The sequence below is a fragment of the Zeus faber genome (assembly GCF_960531495.2).
Source record: "Zeus faber genome assembly, chromosome: 21".
NCBI lineage: Eukaryota > Metazoa > Chordata > Actinopteri > Zeiformes > Zeidae > Zeus > Zeus faber.
In genome coordinates, this window is record NC_137208.1 from 9,751,794 (window position 1) to 9,767,654 (window position 15,861).

Below are 15,861 nucleotides of genomic sequence, written 5' to 3' on the forward strand. Positions count from 1 at the left end.
TCCTTATTTCGTAATTAAAGATTCTTTTATTTTATTTATTTATTGATTTATTTGATTACTGCGTTTCATTTTTCTTGTTTTTTTTTTGTTTTTTTTCCTCTTGCGGTCAATTAAATCTTGAACAGTTGACTTCAACAGCGCGTCCTGCGGTGTATTCCGACGCATCAGATGTCAGATACAGCTCCGCTGTTTTATTTCTCGATCCCTCTCCCCTCTCGCAAATGTCTCCGCGGCGGCGACTCGCGCCTCCGCTCCTGCCGTCATCTTTAAGGCGACGTGTCCATTAGGAGCGCGGCGGTTTGGGAGCGGAGAGGGCTCCGGTCGTCACCATTATCAGCCCTAGCATTAGGACTAAGCCATTCTCCATGCTGATTAGCTCCTTTTAGCTCCTTACTCTGATTGATACGTACTGTGTGCAGGCCATGTAAGAGCATCCGCTCTCACTCAATTTTTACTAATTAAATCAATGGTGCGTGAATGTAATTTTTTTTTTTTTTTTTTTCCTTCGGTGGATAATGGACGAATATGATTCTTCTTGAGCCCAAACCCACCACCCTCCTGACCTTTTTCTTCTTCTTTTATTTTTTATTTTTTTCCCCCCCTCTCTCATGTGTTTCTCTGCAGAACGCCGTTCGCCACAACCTCAGCCTGCACAAGTGCTTCGTGCGCGTGGAGAACGTGAAAGGCGCCGTGTGGACCGTGGACGAGGTGGAGTACCAGAAACGCCGGTCGCAGAAGATCACGGGGTACGGATCAATCCGAAGCGCGTGTCGAAAAAATACATACAAATTATAAAGTTATTACTTATTCGTAAATTATTGAGTCACTCCACTGAGAGGTCCCAAAATACCAGGGGGGTAAACAGATGTCTCCACTGTACTAATATTATATATAATACTATGCCATAATACACTGACATAAAATATGGATAATATATGCAATAAAAAGTAATATTATAGTATTTATTGTAGTATTCATCAATCAATCAAATCTTGGGGACAATAAAGTTTTGGTCAATTGAGTGATAAATTCTACTATAATAATTTCTATTGCTCACATTTAATCACATTCAGTACATTTATTATTGTATTATTTATTATGTATCACATTTAAATGTGTGTTGTTTTTATACAGTCAATCATTGTATATCATATATTTGTATATATATTATTTTATAGGTCGATTTTGTTTTTCGGCTACAATGATAAAAGTATAATTTTTGTGTTTTTGTGGGTTGTTTGTTTTTTATTTTTGAAAGACATGATTTTCTTTGTGTTTTTATCGCGGCAAATCTTTCATAAAATTTTTATGCAATTTTTTTTTATATCACTTTAATCAATTTCCTCCGTTGTTGTTATTGTTGTTTACGACACATTCAGAAGTCCAACGCTGGTGAAGAACCTTCCCTCCAGTCTTGGCTACGGCGCGGCCCTCAACGCCAGTTTACAGGTAGGGATCTCGAAAGAAAAAACCCAGAGATCACAAAGTGTATTTTTTTGTTTGTTTGTTTGTTTGTTTTTTTCTGGTGTTGTTGTTTTGTGGTTGGAGCTTCGTCCAACGCAGGTGTCACGCTCCCTCCATCTTCCTCTTCTCTCTCACCTCCTCTATCTCCACCCCTCTCTCTCTCTCTCTCTCTCTCTCTCTCTCTCTGCAACTTCCTCTCTTCCTCCGTCTGTCGGGCTCAGAAGGCCACCCTGTGGCAGAGAGTGGAAGCAGCTCTCCCTCCATCCAGCCTTCCTTTTATCCATCTTTCCGTCATTCTTTGGTTTACCTTCCCTCTCTCTCTCTCTCTCTCTCTCCCCCTCTCCCTCACCTCCTGCCTCAGATTGATAGTGGCGTGTGCAAATGCAAGGGCATGCGCATTAATATTTATCCAAGCTGTCATAAATGATTTGGCTTGGCGGCGCACGCCGGCGAGGTGCTCATGGCAAAAACTTAAAAAATTTAATCACCGTATATATAACTTTAATGCCAAAGGAGGCAAAAGTGTCAGGAGTTTTTATTATTTTGAGGTAAAGTTTTTTGGAGTCGTTTTTATATATATTTATATTTATATATATTTATATATATATATAAATAAAATAACCGCACCGCGCAAGGGCATGGCAGTGAGGTGGGAGGTGGAGGAGGGCGGAGTGATGGAAGGATGCAGGGGTGGAGGGTTGTCGCTCAGCGGGGGGCGGGAGGAGAAGGATGGAGCCGAAGGAGCCTGGAGCATAAAGGCGCTTTGTGTTTTCCACCTGTGTTTGACCCTAATCAGCGTCGGCCGCCACGCAGGATAATCACCGCCGCGCGCCTCATGGCGACGGAGCAAACAGGCGTCGGCGGATTCTTTCTTTATTTTTCTCCGTGCTTCTTTTGCCGTGTCTTTTATTTCGCTTCCCTGTTTCCGCTCTTCATCCGTCTTTGCTCCTCCTACCATCTCCTCTTCCCAACGTGAACGCCCCCCTCGCCCCGCCCCCGTGCCACCCTGCCCTCTCGCCTTCTCTCCCCTCTCCTCCCCCAACTTTATTTAATCCTCGCTCGGTTTAATTTCCTCACTGTTTCCCCCCCTATCTCCGCGAACCCCCCCCTGCTCTCCACCCTCTAACGGTTGCCTAGTTACCCCAGGTAACCAGAGTGGGGCCATTGTCAACCGTCTCATGTGTGATTGCCACGTTGTCAACGTCCGGCAAGCGAAATTATTCACTCCGTCAAAAATGGTGAAACAATTGATAATTATATTTATAATCAGTCTTGGCCACCAACAGCTCATTCATGGTTGCCAACTGGGCAACCACTGCTATAAGTTCGTGTCTGGTGTCCTCTACTTGGAATAACCACCCTATTTCTTTCCCTTAATATTTCTCCACCAGGCTGCCCTGGCCGAGACCACCCTGCCCCTGCTGGGTACCCCCGGTCTGATGAACAGCAGCTCCACGGGCCTGATGGGCGGGAGCCCCCACGGCCTGATGGGCGGCAGCCCCCACGGCCTGATGGGCGGCAGCCCCCACGGCCTGATGGGCGGCAGCCCCCACGGCCTGATGGGCGGGAGCCCCCACGGCCTGATGGGGGGCAGCCCGCCGATGATGATGGGCGGCAGCCCCCCGGGACTGATGGGAGGCAGCCCCCCAGGGCTGATGGGAGGAAGCCCCCCCACCCTCCTGCACGCGGCCCACGAGGAGCTGAACGGCTCGCTGGACCACATGGACACCAACGGACACAGCAGCCCCGGCTACTCCATACCAGGACACATGTGAGTGGGGAGGACGCTGTTCGCTCTCAAGACAGGGTTCCACCCGTCCCGCGGGGGAATTCGGGAATTTCCCAATTGAATTCCGCCGCATTTTGGCCGTGGAATTTTATCCAAACCGTCTGAAGCGTTGGCACTCGACCTGTCGTCGTTTACAGTTATTTTTCTGTTCTAAAAGTCATTATTTTTTTCATATTTTTGCCACTATACTCTTAACTTTGGCAAATACAAAGTTCTGCTCTATTAGAGAACAAATGTATGTGGATGATAAATACACACTCAAACACACACACACACACACACACACACACACACACAGTAAACAGTCATGCTACAGTGGCAACAAAGAAAAATTATATATATATACACTGTATGGGTTAAAATAATGAATATTCTGACATCATTCAATTCCATTATTTAAATGTATGAATCGATTCAAAAATGTTAGTATCGATATTTCGTTTGGACGTTATGCCGCCATTTTCCTCTTAAATGACATACTGTACTGCTAGAGTCACAGTCGAACTCCAAACATTTAATTTCCATATTTATTTTGTGACACATGTCAGGTGGGACGCTGAAAAGTTGGCAGCATTTCTCGTGATGTCAAAAATGTCCAAATATGACACAGAATCATAATCCTGGGCCATCTCATCCCGACGCCGGATGGAATCGATACAGATTCCCTTAAACCATGAACCGTACAGTATATGCATTATTAAATCTGATAGATGCACTTTATTCTTTCTTTTGGGTGAGGAAAGTCACGAGGGGGCGGGGCCGGGCGCATGCCCCTCAACCCCTCTCTCCCTCTCTCCCTCTCTCCCTCTCTCTCTCTCTCTCTCTCTCTCTCTCTCTTCCGTGCCCTTTGTTAGTGTAATTGCCTGGTGAGTGTGTTTAATTCGCTGTCGCAGAATGTTCTGGGGTCCGTGCCGTGTCTTGGGGGCAAGGCTCGGTTTCTATAACATAATCAGATTTTTTCCATGCCTCCCAGGTGTATTCCGGTAGGACCGGTGCATATAGGTGTGCCGCTCGCCGGGGCCGAGACAAGCCTATAAATAGTCTCCGTTACACATTCGTCTTTAATTACACCAACGTCTGCATTGTAGGCTTTAGCCGCCATATTTTATGCAAGACGGTTCCTATTAATATTTAGCAGTTAACTGTAGCATTAATTTATTTTTAAAGAAGAATCCCTCATCCCTTTTTTTTTTTTGTTTTTTTCCAACGAAGCTCGGGGAGGGACAGAGAGACGTTTAAAAAATTAATACCTACGTGAATTTCTGGGCTGTGTCCGCGGCAAACACAAGCTGAATTAGTGATGTCACCCGGACGAGACCGCGGCGTCGGCGCGCGGATGGGAAAGTCTTTCCCCCTCTCTCTCTCTCTCTCTCTCTCTCTCTCTCGCGCGCGCGCGCGCGCGCGCGCGCGCACACACACACACACACACACACACACACACACACACACACACACACACACACACACACACACACACACACACACATGCCTGTCCGCTGTCCATTAAGCTACACGATGCAGGGTAAGCAGACATTAGCGAGCCACTCCTGGAATGGATAAAGAATGTTCCCCGGCTCTCTGAAGTGTGGAGCCGGCCGCCCTACATTAATCGATTTGGATATGTTTACTCCGGCCCGGGATGGGCCGGGGGAGTGTTAACTGGAGCAAATCTTCCAGACACAATCCCGACGTATCCACTCCCCCAGGTCATTTAACTTTTAGTAACGGGACAAACAGCGACTCTCCCCTCTCCATCTGTGAGTCTGTCTGGTATTCCCTCTTTCTTTCTTTCTTTCTTTTTTTTTTTTTCTATCTATTTCATCCAAACCCCCACACACACGCACACACACACGCACCCAGATTGCACTGCCTCGACACTGACACGAGGGGTGGGAGGAGCCCACCCCCCCTCCCATGTTTCCTCTCTCCCTCTCTCTCTCTCTCTCTCTCTCTCTCTCTTACTTACATCGCCACAACAACCTCAAAATGGAAAAAATGTGTTTTTTATGAGTGGCTTTTTCCGGGATGCGCTTAAATAATGGAGTTGGCAGCGGCACTAAACTATAGAGAACACCACCTCGCCGAGCTTTCTCAGGAGAGGAACTCGGCAGCGCAACCCGGCGAACGCGGCAATTAGACAAACCTTTCTCTTCCCCCAACATCTAAAAGTTAATGCTATCAGCTTAACCGCAGCCCAGATAGCTCCAGGCCATGGCGCGTGTGCATGTGCGTGTTCGTGTGTGTGGGTGTGTGCGTGTGTGCGTGTGCGTGTCCGTGTGTGTATGCGGGCGCATGAACCTTGAGGGTATGCTTAAAAGATGCAATAAACCACAAAAAAAACGAACATAGACGTGCTAACTTCAAAATGGGAATTTCAGCAAATTAAGCATTTTACATGGAGAAAAAAAAAAATCTGGAATGGGAAAAAAAAAAAAAAAATCTTCTGAAATAAGAAAAATAGACTCGTGCTGACCTTCCATCCACACTACTAATTATATTATATATTAACTATTAGGGCTTAAAAGTCGGGAAATAACATTGAATTATTAAATTTTTCCGAGCTTTTATTTTCAACGTAAACATAAACATTTCATCTGATTTTATTTATGGACATACGTCGTTTTTGTCAAAATTCCGGAGCTTCTCCTGCGTCACAGTCAGTATTTCCGCCGATAATAATGACAATAATCGCACATTTTATTTTTCAAAACACCGAACGTACGGCTGAACCTTAACCCTTCATACTCGAACCCCACCCACTCCCCACCTCCATACTCACCTGGAGAGAGAGTTTAAAAACAGTTTGACCGACGCGTGGGAAGTTTGAGTGGAATGAAAGGAAAAATAATAACATTTACACTTGATTCCCGCACGCCCTGCTGACTCGTCGCCCACTCCAACGTCGTACCTCTCCAAACTGCACTTGCGCCGAACGTTCGGTACTTACCTGCGACGCGCGCGAGATGGAGAGGATTTCTCCCACCACCTGGTTGAAATTGGTCTTAAAAGCATGACATGGATCTCCCGCGTCACCCCCGCCCGACGGACTAACGACCTTATTTCTATCCCTGACATACCTCCGCACGGTGGCCGGTGCTGAGCTCTCCTACCGAGGCGCGCGCACGCACACACACACACACACACACACACACACACACACACCAGTTTCATTTATTTCAATGCATTTACTCCCGAGTAACATAATAATGCCAGATGTCCATTGAGGACTAAACGCTGCGTCCACGCGGCCTAATAAAGTGACGCCGCGCTCCGGGACGGTTGCAGGCGGTGGATGCGGCCGCGCACACGTACGCGTGTGCGCACACACACACACACACACACACACACACACTTCCCTTCAAAGCCGTGCACAGAGCCAGCTCGTCCTAATGAGTGGAATGAAGGGAAAGCTCACGAGGAAAAGCTCAGACGTCGTGGTCGATGCCGTACGTCAAGTGACGTCTCTCTCTCTCTCTCTCTCTCTCTCTCCCTTTTCTCTCTCTCTCTCTTATTAAAATGCGTTGCCCTTAAACACGCCACCTGCCCCCACATTATTTGCTGTTCTTTCGTCAGTTATTTATTCATTTATTTGTGCTGGTTTCATCGTTTTGCGGCAAAATCTGAACGTGGAGATCACCGGGATGATTGTAAAATTCCATTCATTCCGAGCCCGTCGTTCATGGCGCTTGTTTGCACGCAAGGTAAAACAAAACAAAGTCGAAATTAAAGAAATCCCATTTGCAGTGGAACCGACGTGGGCCGCGTGCGGAGCGGGGGGAAGCGGAGTTTAAACCTCTTTTCCCCCCGGAGCTCCGCTGGTTCGCGAGACCAAGCTGTCCGCCGCATCACCAAAGCGGGCGTCCTGCGCCGCGCCGCCCTCCTTCCCCCCCCAAACCCCCGTCCCGCTTTCTCATTTATTTGCCTCCGAAAATCACCGACGTCTGTGCCTTTTTGGAGTCGTTGTCACATTCCAAAGTCCTCTCCCCGCCACTGATGGCGGCGGCTCAGCAGCAATGTCGTCTACTACGCCGTAGCACTCTCCCCCCGATCTTTGTCTCCCTCACTCACTCTCTCTCTCTCTCTCTCTCTCTCTCTCGCTCTGTTTTTCATCACCCCTCCTCTCTCTCTCTCTCTCTCTCTTACTAAGTCTGGGGGGATTTCCTGATGCATCCGACGTGTCAGAAATAATTAGGTTTTGTCAGATTTATCATCATGGCACAAACCCCTCTCCCCGGCTAGGGCTGGGATCATGTTAAGCCTTGTTTGTGTGTGACAGCATTATTATTCTTGTTAGTCGGCCCACACTTTACTTTCGTTTTTTTTTTTTTTTTTTGGGCCTTCTCTTGTTGTCCTGATGGAGGCGGCGTCCGTCCCGCTCTCGGCGCTCGCCGGGGTTTTTTTTTTTTTTTTTTTTTTTTTCTCTCCCCCTTCCGAGCCCCCCGTCGCATATTGACAGTGGCTAAAGATATTCATCCATTCGGAGTTAAAAACATGTATCACGGTGTCCGAGCAAACTGCCGGCACTGAAGTTGATTAATGGCGGAACCTCGCTGCCGTTTTCTCCCTCCTCTTGAGGAGCGACACGCACAGCCCCTGCATATTAACGAGTGGCTGTGCTTTCTATTAACTAGATAAAAAAAAAAAGCTTCTCCACTGCCTTTGCTCCAGGGGGCTCAGGGATGAGAAATTCTCCATTATTTATCACGTGGCCTGCCCCCTCTTCTCCTCCTCCTCTTCTTTTTTTTTTTTTTTTTTTTCAAATATATATTTTTTTCTCTTCCCCTTTTTCATGTATTTCAACCTGGTGTCATCAGTAAACTTTTAAATGCCAAACATGTCTGGAACATCACGGCTTATCGCCCTTACAGGGGCCCCGCTTTTTCATGTAATTTTAATGTGCTTGCTTACAGAAGACGTGCGGCGTCGTGTCGAATTAGTGTCTCGCAAACAACACGGTTGTTACCCGCCCGCCGCACAATGCGCGCGGTGGCGGGTTTGAAATTCGCTCCCGTGCGTCTTCTCGCGGCGTCAGCGAAACGCTGACGCGGGCGGCGGCGTGCGGGCGGGGCCGGGGGCCGTGAAGTTTGATTGCGTTCCGCGAATGATGAGTTTAAAAGTGCAAATGCATTTTTCTCAGGGCTGGGGACGCGGGGTTGGACCCGGCGTTTGGATTCGGTTTCGCGGGCAACGGCTCGCGATTCGCTCGACTCTGTCCTCGCGAAGCGATTCTACACGGGTGTGTTGACGTTTCATACCTAACAAGAATCAATAAGAAAGGAAGAAAAGTTAGTCTGCGTTAACAATGCATATGCTAATCCGATGCAAGGAATTGTGATTCTATATCGATAAATCAACGTTTAATTTTAACATTTCAATTTTGTTGAACCCGGCACCGCTCCTTACGTCCCCCAGTCTAAAGGTGAATGTTTTTTTCGTGTCAGGCCGATCCACGTCAAGGAGGAGCCGCTCAACATGGACGACGACGACTGTCCCAAGTCGCTGGTGACGACGGCGAACCACAGTCCGGAGCTGGAGGAGGACCGGGAGCTGGAGGAGGGGAACCTATCGGAGGACCTGGAGTGACGGCCAGCACCGCTCACTCCCGCCCCCTCTGCGCTTCCCCGACCAGCCTCCGCCCGCCGCCCTCCGCCCCCCTCCCCACACACACACAAACACACACACACACACACACACACACACACACACACACACAAACACACACAGGTCCTCCCCCAACCTCCCTCCCTCCAGACTAGAAACCACTCCACACGCCGGCAGACCGCAGGGGACTCTCTCTCCGTCTCTCTCACCACTGGGACTATTTATTGAGCATGCGTTCGGACGGAGGCCCGAAGGAACTCTTTGCTGCAGCCCTTTGGGATCCTCCCAAACACAACAGGCATGAGATGCCTGTTTTTTAAAAAAAACAAAACGTGGAACTCCTCGAGACCCATTTCACTCGCGGTGGCTTGGCCACATCACAGTACATTACAGGACGGGGGGACGATGGACTCATCGATGGGAGAGAGGGGCGGGGGGGGGGGTGGGGGTGGGCGGGGCGAAAAGGCAAACAAATAAATCGTGTTCTGTAGAAAGTCGACGGCCAACGTATACTGCCAAAAAAGGAAAGATGTTTTACGTTTGTGTGAATATTCCCCACCCAAAGTAGTTGTTGATGTCTAGAGACAATTGCTGGTTCAGTTCAAGTTGTTGCTCTGTTTTCATTTGCACAGGAGTAGCCTCAGAAATTAGTGTCACTGCCTGTACGTCGCTATGATTACCAAGACCAGAATTATTTTCTTTCACTTTGTTTTTGTTTTTTTCTTTGTTTTTTTTTTTTTTGTTTTTTTTTACCATCGTCGATTGCCATATTATGATTTCCGGCGCCACCAATTGTAAATGCCATACCCGTAGTCGCACCAATGACAAAACTGCGGTACCGAGACTGTCAGGAAAGGGGAAAAAAAAAAATGAAAATAAAAATCGGCTTCCAGTCTTATTATCTGTCTGTGATTTTCCAAAAAAAAAAAAGAAAAAAAGAGAGCGACAGAAATAAGTCGAAATTAAGTTGGGGGGAATACATTGCAACGCTGTACGTGTAAAGCACCATTTTACAAAGCAAAAATGCATTTTGTGCATAATTTTCTCCTCGCCGTTCTCCTTACCTCCTCGTTCTAAAGCTTTGTCTACCTGCAAACAGTCACAGGCAACAGCTAGAAACCAAAGCCAACACTAGCAATGGCCAATAGCTTATAAATAGACAGAAGCCGCCGGAACTCTCCTTCGGCCCGGCCTTCTGCCACTTTAAACTAGTACAAAGAAGAAGAAAAAGCTTTTTTTCCGCAAACTACCTTCGAATAACCTCTGGGATTGTTTCATTTTAGCCCTGTACAAAGATGATTAAGGCGAAGCGAGAGACGAAGACCACGACGACGACGACGACGACGAAGAAGAGGAAGAAGAAGAAGAAGAAGACAGGAAAAAAAAATGCTAAAAAAAATCAAAAAAACCAACCTCTTTTTGACGACGTGTAATTTGAAAACCGGTAGATTGTCCACGTTGGAGCGCAGAGGAGGAGACGTCTGACTGGTAGAGAGCAGCTAACTGTAAAGTGGATCGTGACCAAAACAAAACATGTGTGTGTTCAGTGGAAGTGCAGAAGCATCGTGTTGTTGTGAAGATTGTTATTTGACTTTTTTTTTTTTTTTTTTTTTTTTTTATAACTATAATCTCTTCTTTCGTTGTTCTCATTTGGATGGTTTGTTTTCCTTTACCCATGGAGTCATTGTCTTTTCTAACCTGGTGAATATGTAACGTTCTAAGTGGGACTGTCCAGTAATGTCAGGTCTTAATTTCCCCGTGGTGTTTTATTTTTATTTTTATTTTTATTTTTTTTAATTATTATTATTATTATTATATATTTTTTTTTTATCGTTTTTCTGAGCCGCGTCGAAAAAAAAACCAACAAAAAAAACAAAACGAAACCGAAAAACCATCTCTTCTAACCAAACGTTTGAAAAACAAAAAAAAATCTAGTGAAGCCAAATAAGTCATAATTTCAAGTTGACACAAAGCGATGTGGCTTGGTTACCATGTGAAAGCAAATAATAATAGCCATTGACGAAGAAGCGAAGAAGAGGAAGAGGGCGTAGGTGGAGGTGGACGGGGCGGGTGGAGGGTTGTGGGGGGTGGGGTGGGGGGGGGGGGGGGGGGGTGGGGGCTTTTCTAGGTGATATTTGCTTTAAACCTTCATTCTGTGGTTCCATAGCTTCTTAACCGCGCGGATACAAAGCGACCTGTTCCGCGCGGCCAGCTTTTTTATACACACGTTTGGGATTTCCCGTGGTGGCGCGGTGGAGGCCCGGTCGCGTGGCGGCGCCCTCTCGCAGCTGATGTCATCGAGGAAAGTGTTGTTGCTTTAATGGTCTTCTTTTTTTTTTTTTTTTTTTTTTTTTTTTTTTTTTCGTTTTCAGTCAAAACCAAAGTTACACAAAATTCTGCCTCCTGCTGTACGGGATAAAGAAACGCTAAAATCCAGAGCGAGGGGGGGGGGGGATAATAAATAAATAACCAAACCAGACACTTGGGGGGGTGGGGTGCGGGTGGGGTTCGGTCCGTCCGCTTTCTGGCCTCGTTTTGCGGAAAACAAACGGTAAATCGCGTTGTTTTCAAGGACGAAAAAAAAATAACCACAAACACTGTATCGGCAGACACACACACACCTCCCTCACGCGCACGCACGCACATGAACACACACACACACACACACACACACACACACACGCCGGTTCCGTTGAAAGAGTGCTCGCCAAGCCCCCCCCCCCCGAAACGAAACGTATCCCTCCGACGCTTGAAGACGACGTTCATAATAAATCTCCTCACGCCAAATAAACGGACGCCGCGTCTTTCAAAAAGAGAAGGAAAAAAAACAAAACAGAAAAAGGGTTGTCCCACTTAACCCCCGCCCCACCACCCCCTCCTCCACCTACCCACCCCCCCAAAAAAGGCTTTCTGAAAAGCTTCTACCTCTGCACAACGAAAAATTCAGAACAATTACGACAGATCGCACGAGTCGCGGGAGCGCCGCCGCCGTTGCCGCCGCCGCGCCCTCTCTCCTTCGGCCGCGCTCGTCTCCCAAGGACCCCGGCTCCAACACAACGTTTACACGCCCCCCGGCGCCGAGACGCGGAAAGATTTGCATCGTAATAGGTTGTCCTCAAAACATTTGTAGAATGATAATGTATAGATTACCTGTAAGGGAATATTGTGTTTTAAAAATGCATGTCTAAAAAATGAAATAAATGAAAAAAAATTACAAAAAAAAAAAAAAAAAAGATCATTTGGTGGACTGGAAACGAGAGTGAATAATAAAAAGAATATAATAAAACTCATGGGGACGATGGCCTACGACGTGTACGTACCATGCACCAGAGTGCATACCTCAGATATACTGTTTTGTTTTGGGAAGGATATTAAAAACTGTCAGCCACAGAATGCATATTACCTGTAGATTTGCATGGGTTTTTTTGTATAAATTAAGTAAGGGGAAAAAAAAAAAAAAGTCTAAAATAGTTGCTTGCACATAAAACACCAGAAAGACCTCCAGAACTGCGATCTGCTCCTCCACTAGATTTTAGGATTGTCTGGGTTTTTTCTGGTTTGATTTTGTCTGTATTTTGATAACTGTGCATACTTATGTAAAGAAAAAAAAATATGTTGGTGGACCCATAAAAATTTACCAGACTTTTTTTCTAAGCGGAAAAAAAATCTCAATGTTTCTTTTCTGACGTACCTGAATTTTTACTGTTTCTCTCTCATTGCTCGCTAAGAATAGCAAACCTGCTTTTTCTGCATCTGCTTTGCGTAGCTGTAAGGCTTAAACCTAATGTGTGTATTTATTGCTTGTACCTCTGTGCATACTTTATGAAGCATTATGTCTGGCAGTTAAGTCATGTATCCTTTCTACTGCTATCCTTCTCTAATAATTGGGAATATGATCCCCCTATGTATACAGTAAATTGGAACTGTAGCAAACACATATGTTAATGTAATTGGTGAATACTTTTTTTTTCCCTGTTTTTTAATATTTTTGTTGAATTTTTGATTATTTTGTTAATTTTCTGTTTTTTTGTTTTTTTTTTGTTTGTTTTGTTTGTTTGTTTGTTTTTCCCTTCTGATCGAGATTCAACTAATTTTTTTGATACTTTTCATTACCGTGTACTGTGTCCATACGTTTCAAGGTTCTCTGACATTTAGAAGGTCATGGTTGAGAATTGTAACAGCCGTTATTATTTTCTGTATTCATGGCATTTCACTGCTGAATAAAATAAAGGACCAAAAGTAGGATTTGAAAAGCAACTGTCTACCTCTAGCATCGGGGAGTACATCATTTTTTATTTTTTATTCCCCCCCACCCCGTCCCTCTGTTACACATATCTATCTATGTCTTTTAATCTACAAAGGCACAGCCACGAAGATGTAGCCGGCATTACACTTTTAACGTTTCGCGTGGCTGCTCCCGCCGAGATGTGAAGGGGGAGGGGGGGGGGGGGGTGGGGGCGAAGAGAAAAAGAAAACAAAAAAAAAACAATTAAAGTTTAATGCGTGTGTTACAAGCCTTTGTTCGGGCGCGCAGCCTCCTCGCGTCCTTGTTTGGAGACGGCGTGTCGGCCACCCCTCCGGACCCCCCCCCCCCCCTCCCTTTTTAATGGTTCCGGCCTGCCGCCCGGGTTTCCCGCCTTCGCGAGGCCGGCGTGCGGCCCTGGGGGCGTGCCGCACCGCACCGCGGACGCTTGTAAAAGGGTTTTGGGTTTAAGGAGCCCCGGCGCCGAGATCAACAAATGCAGAAGAAGAAAAAAAAAAAAACCCCGAGCCGGTGGTGGAGAGTAACTCGGGGAAAGTACTTTGTAACTGCACTGAAGTACCTTTATGCTCAGCATCAGAGACTTGCACAAAAGACACGTTTGCAAAGCATGTACTGGACCCGTCAAACTACTAATAAGATTGGTAAGATATGGTCATTGGTAAGATTTACCGTTTCGGTCCTCATCCTTGTAAATTACCATGAATTTTACTATGACTACTATACTAGTTCAAGTATAATATATAAAATGATCTATCACCTGAACATGCATCTGCAGGAAAAAAAAAAAAAAGCTCCAGTCGTATTTTATATAATTTTGTGATCTCTGGCCTCTGGATATGACAAGTGCGTTGACTTTTAATAATCTACATTTAAGAGCTTTTACACTCCTGGAGGAACAATGTCTGCGAGGTGCTTTGACTGGTACCACAGTCAATGTGTCAGGGTTTTTTTTTTTTTTACTTTTCCTTCAATGAACGGTCTGAGTACTTCTTCCATCGCTGGAAATCAAAAGCCACACAAGCCACAATATAAAAAGCTGGTTATATAACGTAACAGCTCCCCCCCCGAAAAAAGAAAAAAAAAAAGATAAATGCTATAAAACACCTCAACTATTTGTTTTTTGTGGTTTTTGTTGTTTTTTTTTTTTTTTTTTAAACACATCTGGAAGGCAGTACTGTTCTCATGACACTTCAGCCTGTGTGTGTGTGTTGGGGTGGCGGGGAGGGTGGGCCGGGAATTTCACCCCGAAAAAACCCCGTCGAGTGATTGGCTCTCGGGCCCCGCCGCGCCTTGTCGGTCACGGGGCAGCCGCCGCTGACACGCTCATTGAGATTCAAACCGAATCCGCCGTGACCAATAGCCTGCCCATTAGCTCGTCTGTATTCCGGGGGCCTTCGACACGTTCCGATGGGCGCCCGGGGGCCGCGCGGGGGCCCCCCCGCTCTTTCCGATTCCCGTCCCCGCCGGTCGTCTAATCGTGACGCCGGTGCGCGTTTCGGTTTTTTTTAAAATTTTATTTCATTTATTTTTTTAACCCTCCTCGCCGTGTGATGTCCCGTGAGAGGTCAGGAAACAACACCGCTTTTTTTTTTAACACACACACACACACACACACACGCCGGCATTCAGACACGCGCACACACACACACACACACACACACGCACACACACACACGGTTATATACTTCATCCCCCCCCACACCACCGCCCCCCACCCGTCTGCAATGACAGTCCCAGGCATCAGCCGTGGCAAGCTCCTGTTATCTCCTCCACGGCGTTCCGGAGCATTAGCGAGCTCGGGAGGCTCTCGCCTGCCGCGCTATTTATGCACTTGGAAGTGTTTGTGAATTCAAGTGAGGGATCGCATACGGAGGCGCAACACGGGCCGCTGTGTACTACACAACATCAGAGGGAGCGCCGACATTAAAGCGCGAGAGCCGCCCGCCATAGACCCTTCCTTCAGAGGCCATGAAATAATAATGGGTTGTGGTTAGAGAGGTATCCGTGAGTCACACTCGCTGCTTTTCATAAAGTGGAGTTATTTACAGTGCGATGAATAAAAGAAAGGGCGGCTGCTGGTGCGAGCCTTTTCCACATGAACAGCGAGAGGAGAGAAGTCCCTCTAATGCACAGTGGCAGTGCGGGGTGGTGGGAGGCGGGGGTGGGCTTCTGAAATAGGTCAGAGTTAATTCCGCCCCCCACCCCCCCCCAAAAAAATACAACAACTTTTAAAAAAAACAAAGAGGGCCGTTTGATCGATAGCGGTGCCGCGTTTTTCGGGCAGAACGAGGCGGCGGCGCCGCCGCGCCGGAGAGTCGCCACGCCGCGACTCCTCTCGGCCTTTTTTTTTTTTTTTTTTTTTTTTTTTTTTTTGTCATCCGGCAGGGCTCGAACGGGAGACGGGCGGGAACCCAGCCGGGGGTCCCCGGGATCAAGGGGCGGGCGGACCCCCGGCAACATCCGTCTCGTCCCTCAACACTGACCAATTAGGTCAATTTAGGGGCTGTCCCCTCGCGGGACGCCGTGGTAAATATCTCCAGTCGCGCGGTTTATTGATTGAGTTTTCAGAGTTTCTCTCTCTCGCTTGCTCTCGCCCTCCCCTCTCTCTCTCTCTCTCTCTCTCTCTCTCTCTCTCCACCTCACCCACCCCCCCCACCCTCACCCCCACCCCTCCTGACCTTGTCGGCTCTCCAGAATACCCTCGCCCCCGGGCTGCAAAATTGCCTGCTAAATAGTCCGAGGC

General features: G+C 47.0%; 1 protein-coding gene across 5 annotated transcripts in view; it reads left to right on the forward strand.

The window, feature by feature from the left end:
* The window catches only part of foxp2 (forkhead box P2), a gene marked incomplete at its 5' end in the record, with an annotated part of 81,062 nt that extends 71,833 nt beyond the window's left edge, over positions 1–9,229 (forward strand). For 2 of the 5 annotated variants that reach the window (XM_080021987.1, XM_080021989.1), the window contains 5 exons: positions 625–746; positions 1,380–1,449; positions 2,856–2,898; positions 3,115–3,235; positions 8,695–9,229. In XM_080021987.1, coding sequence (XP_079878113.1) covers positions 625–746; positions 1,380–1,449; positions 2,856–2,898; positions 3,115–3,235; positions 8,695–8,836 — 498 coding nt within the window. In that variant the 3' untranslated portion in view covers positions 8,837–9,229. Of the gene's footprint in view, positions 1–624; positions 747–1,379; positions 1,450–2,855; positions 3,236–8,694 lie in introns of all 5 variants that reach the window. The other 3 variants (XM_080021986.1, XM_080021988.1, XM_080021985.1) reach the window with 3 other exon arrangements.
* Positions 9,230–15,861: the final 6,632 nt, after the last annotated feature.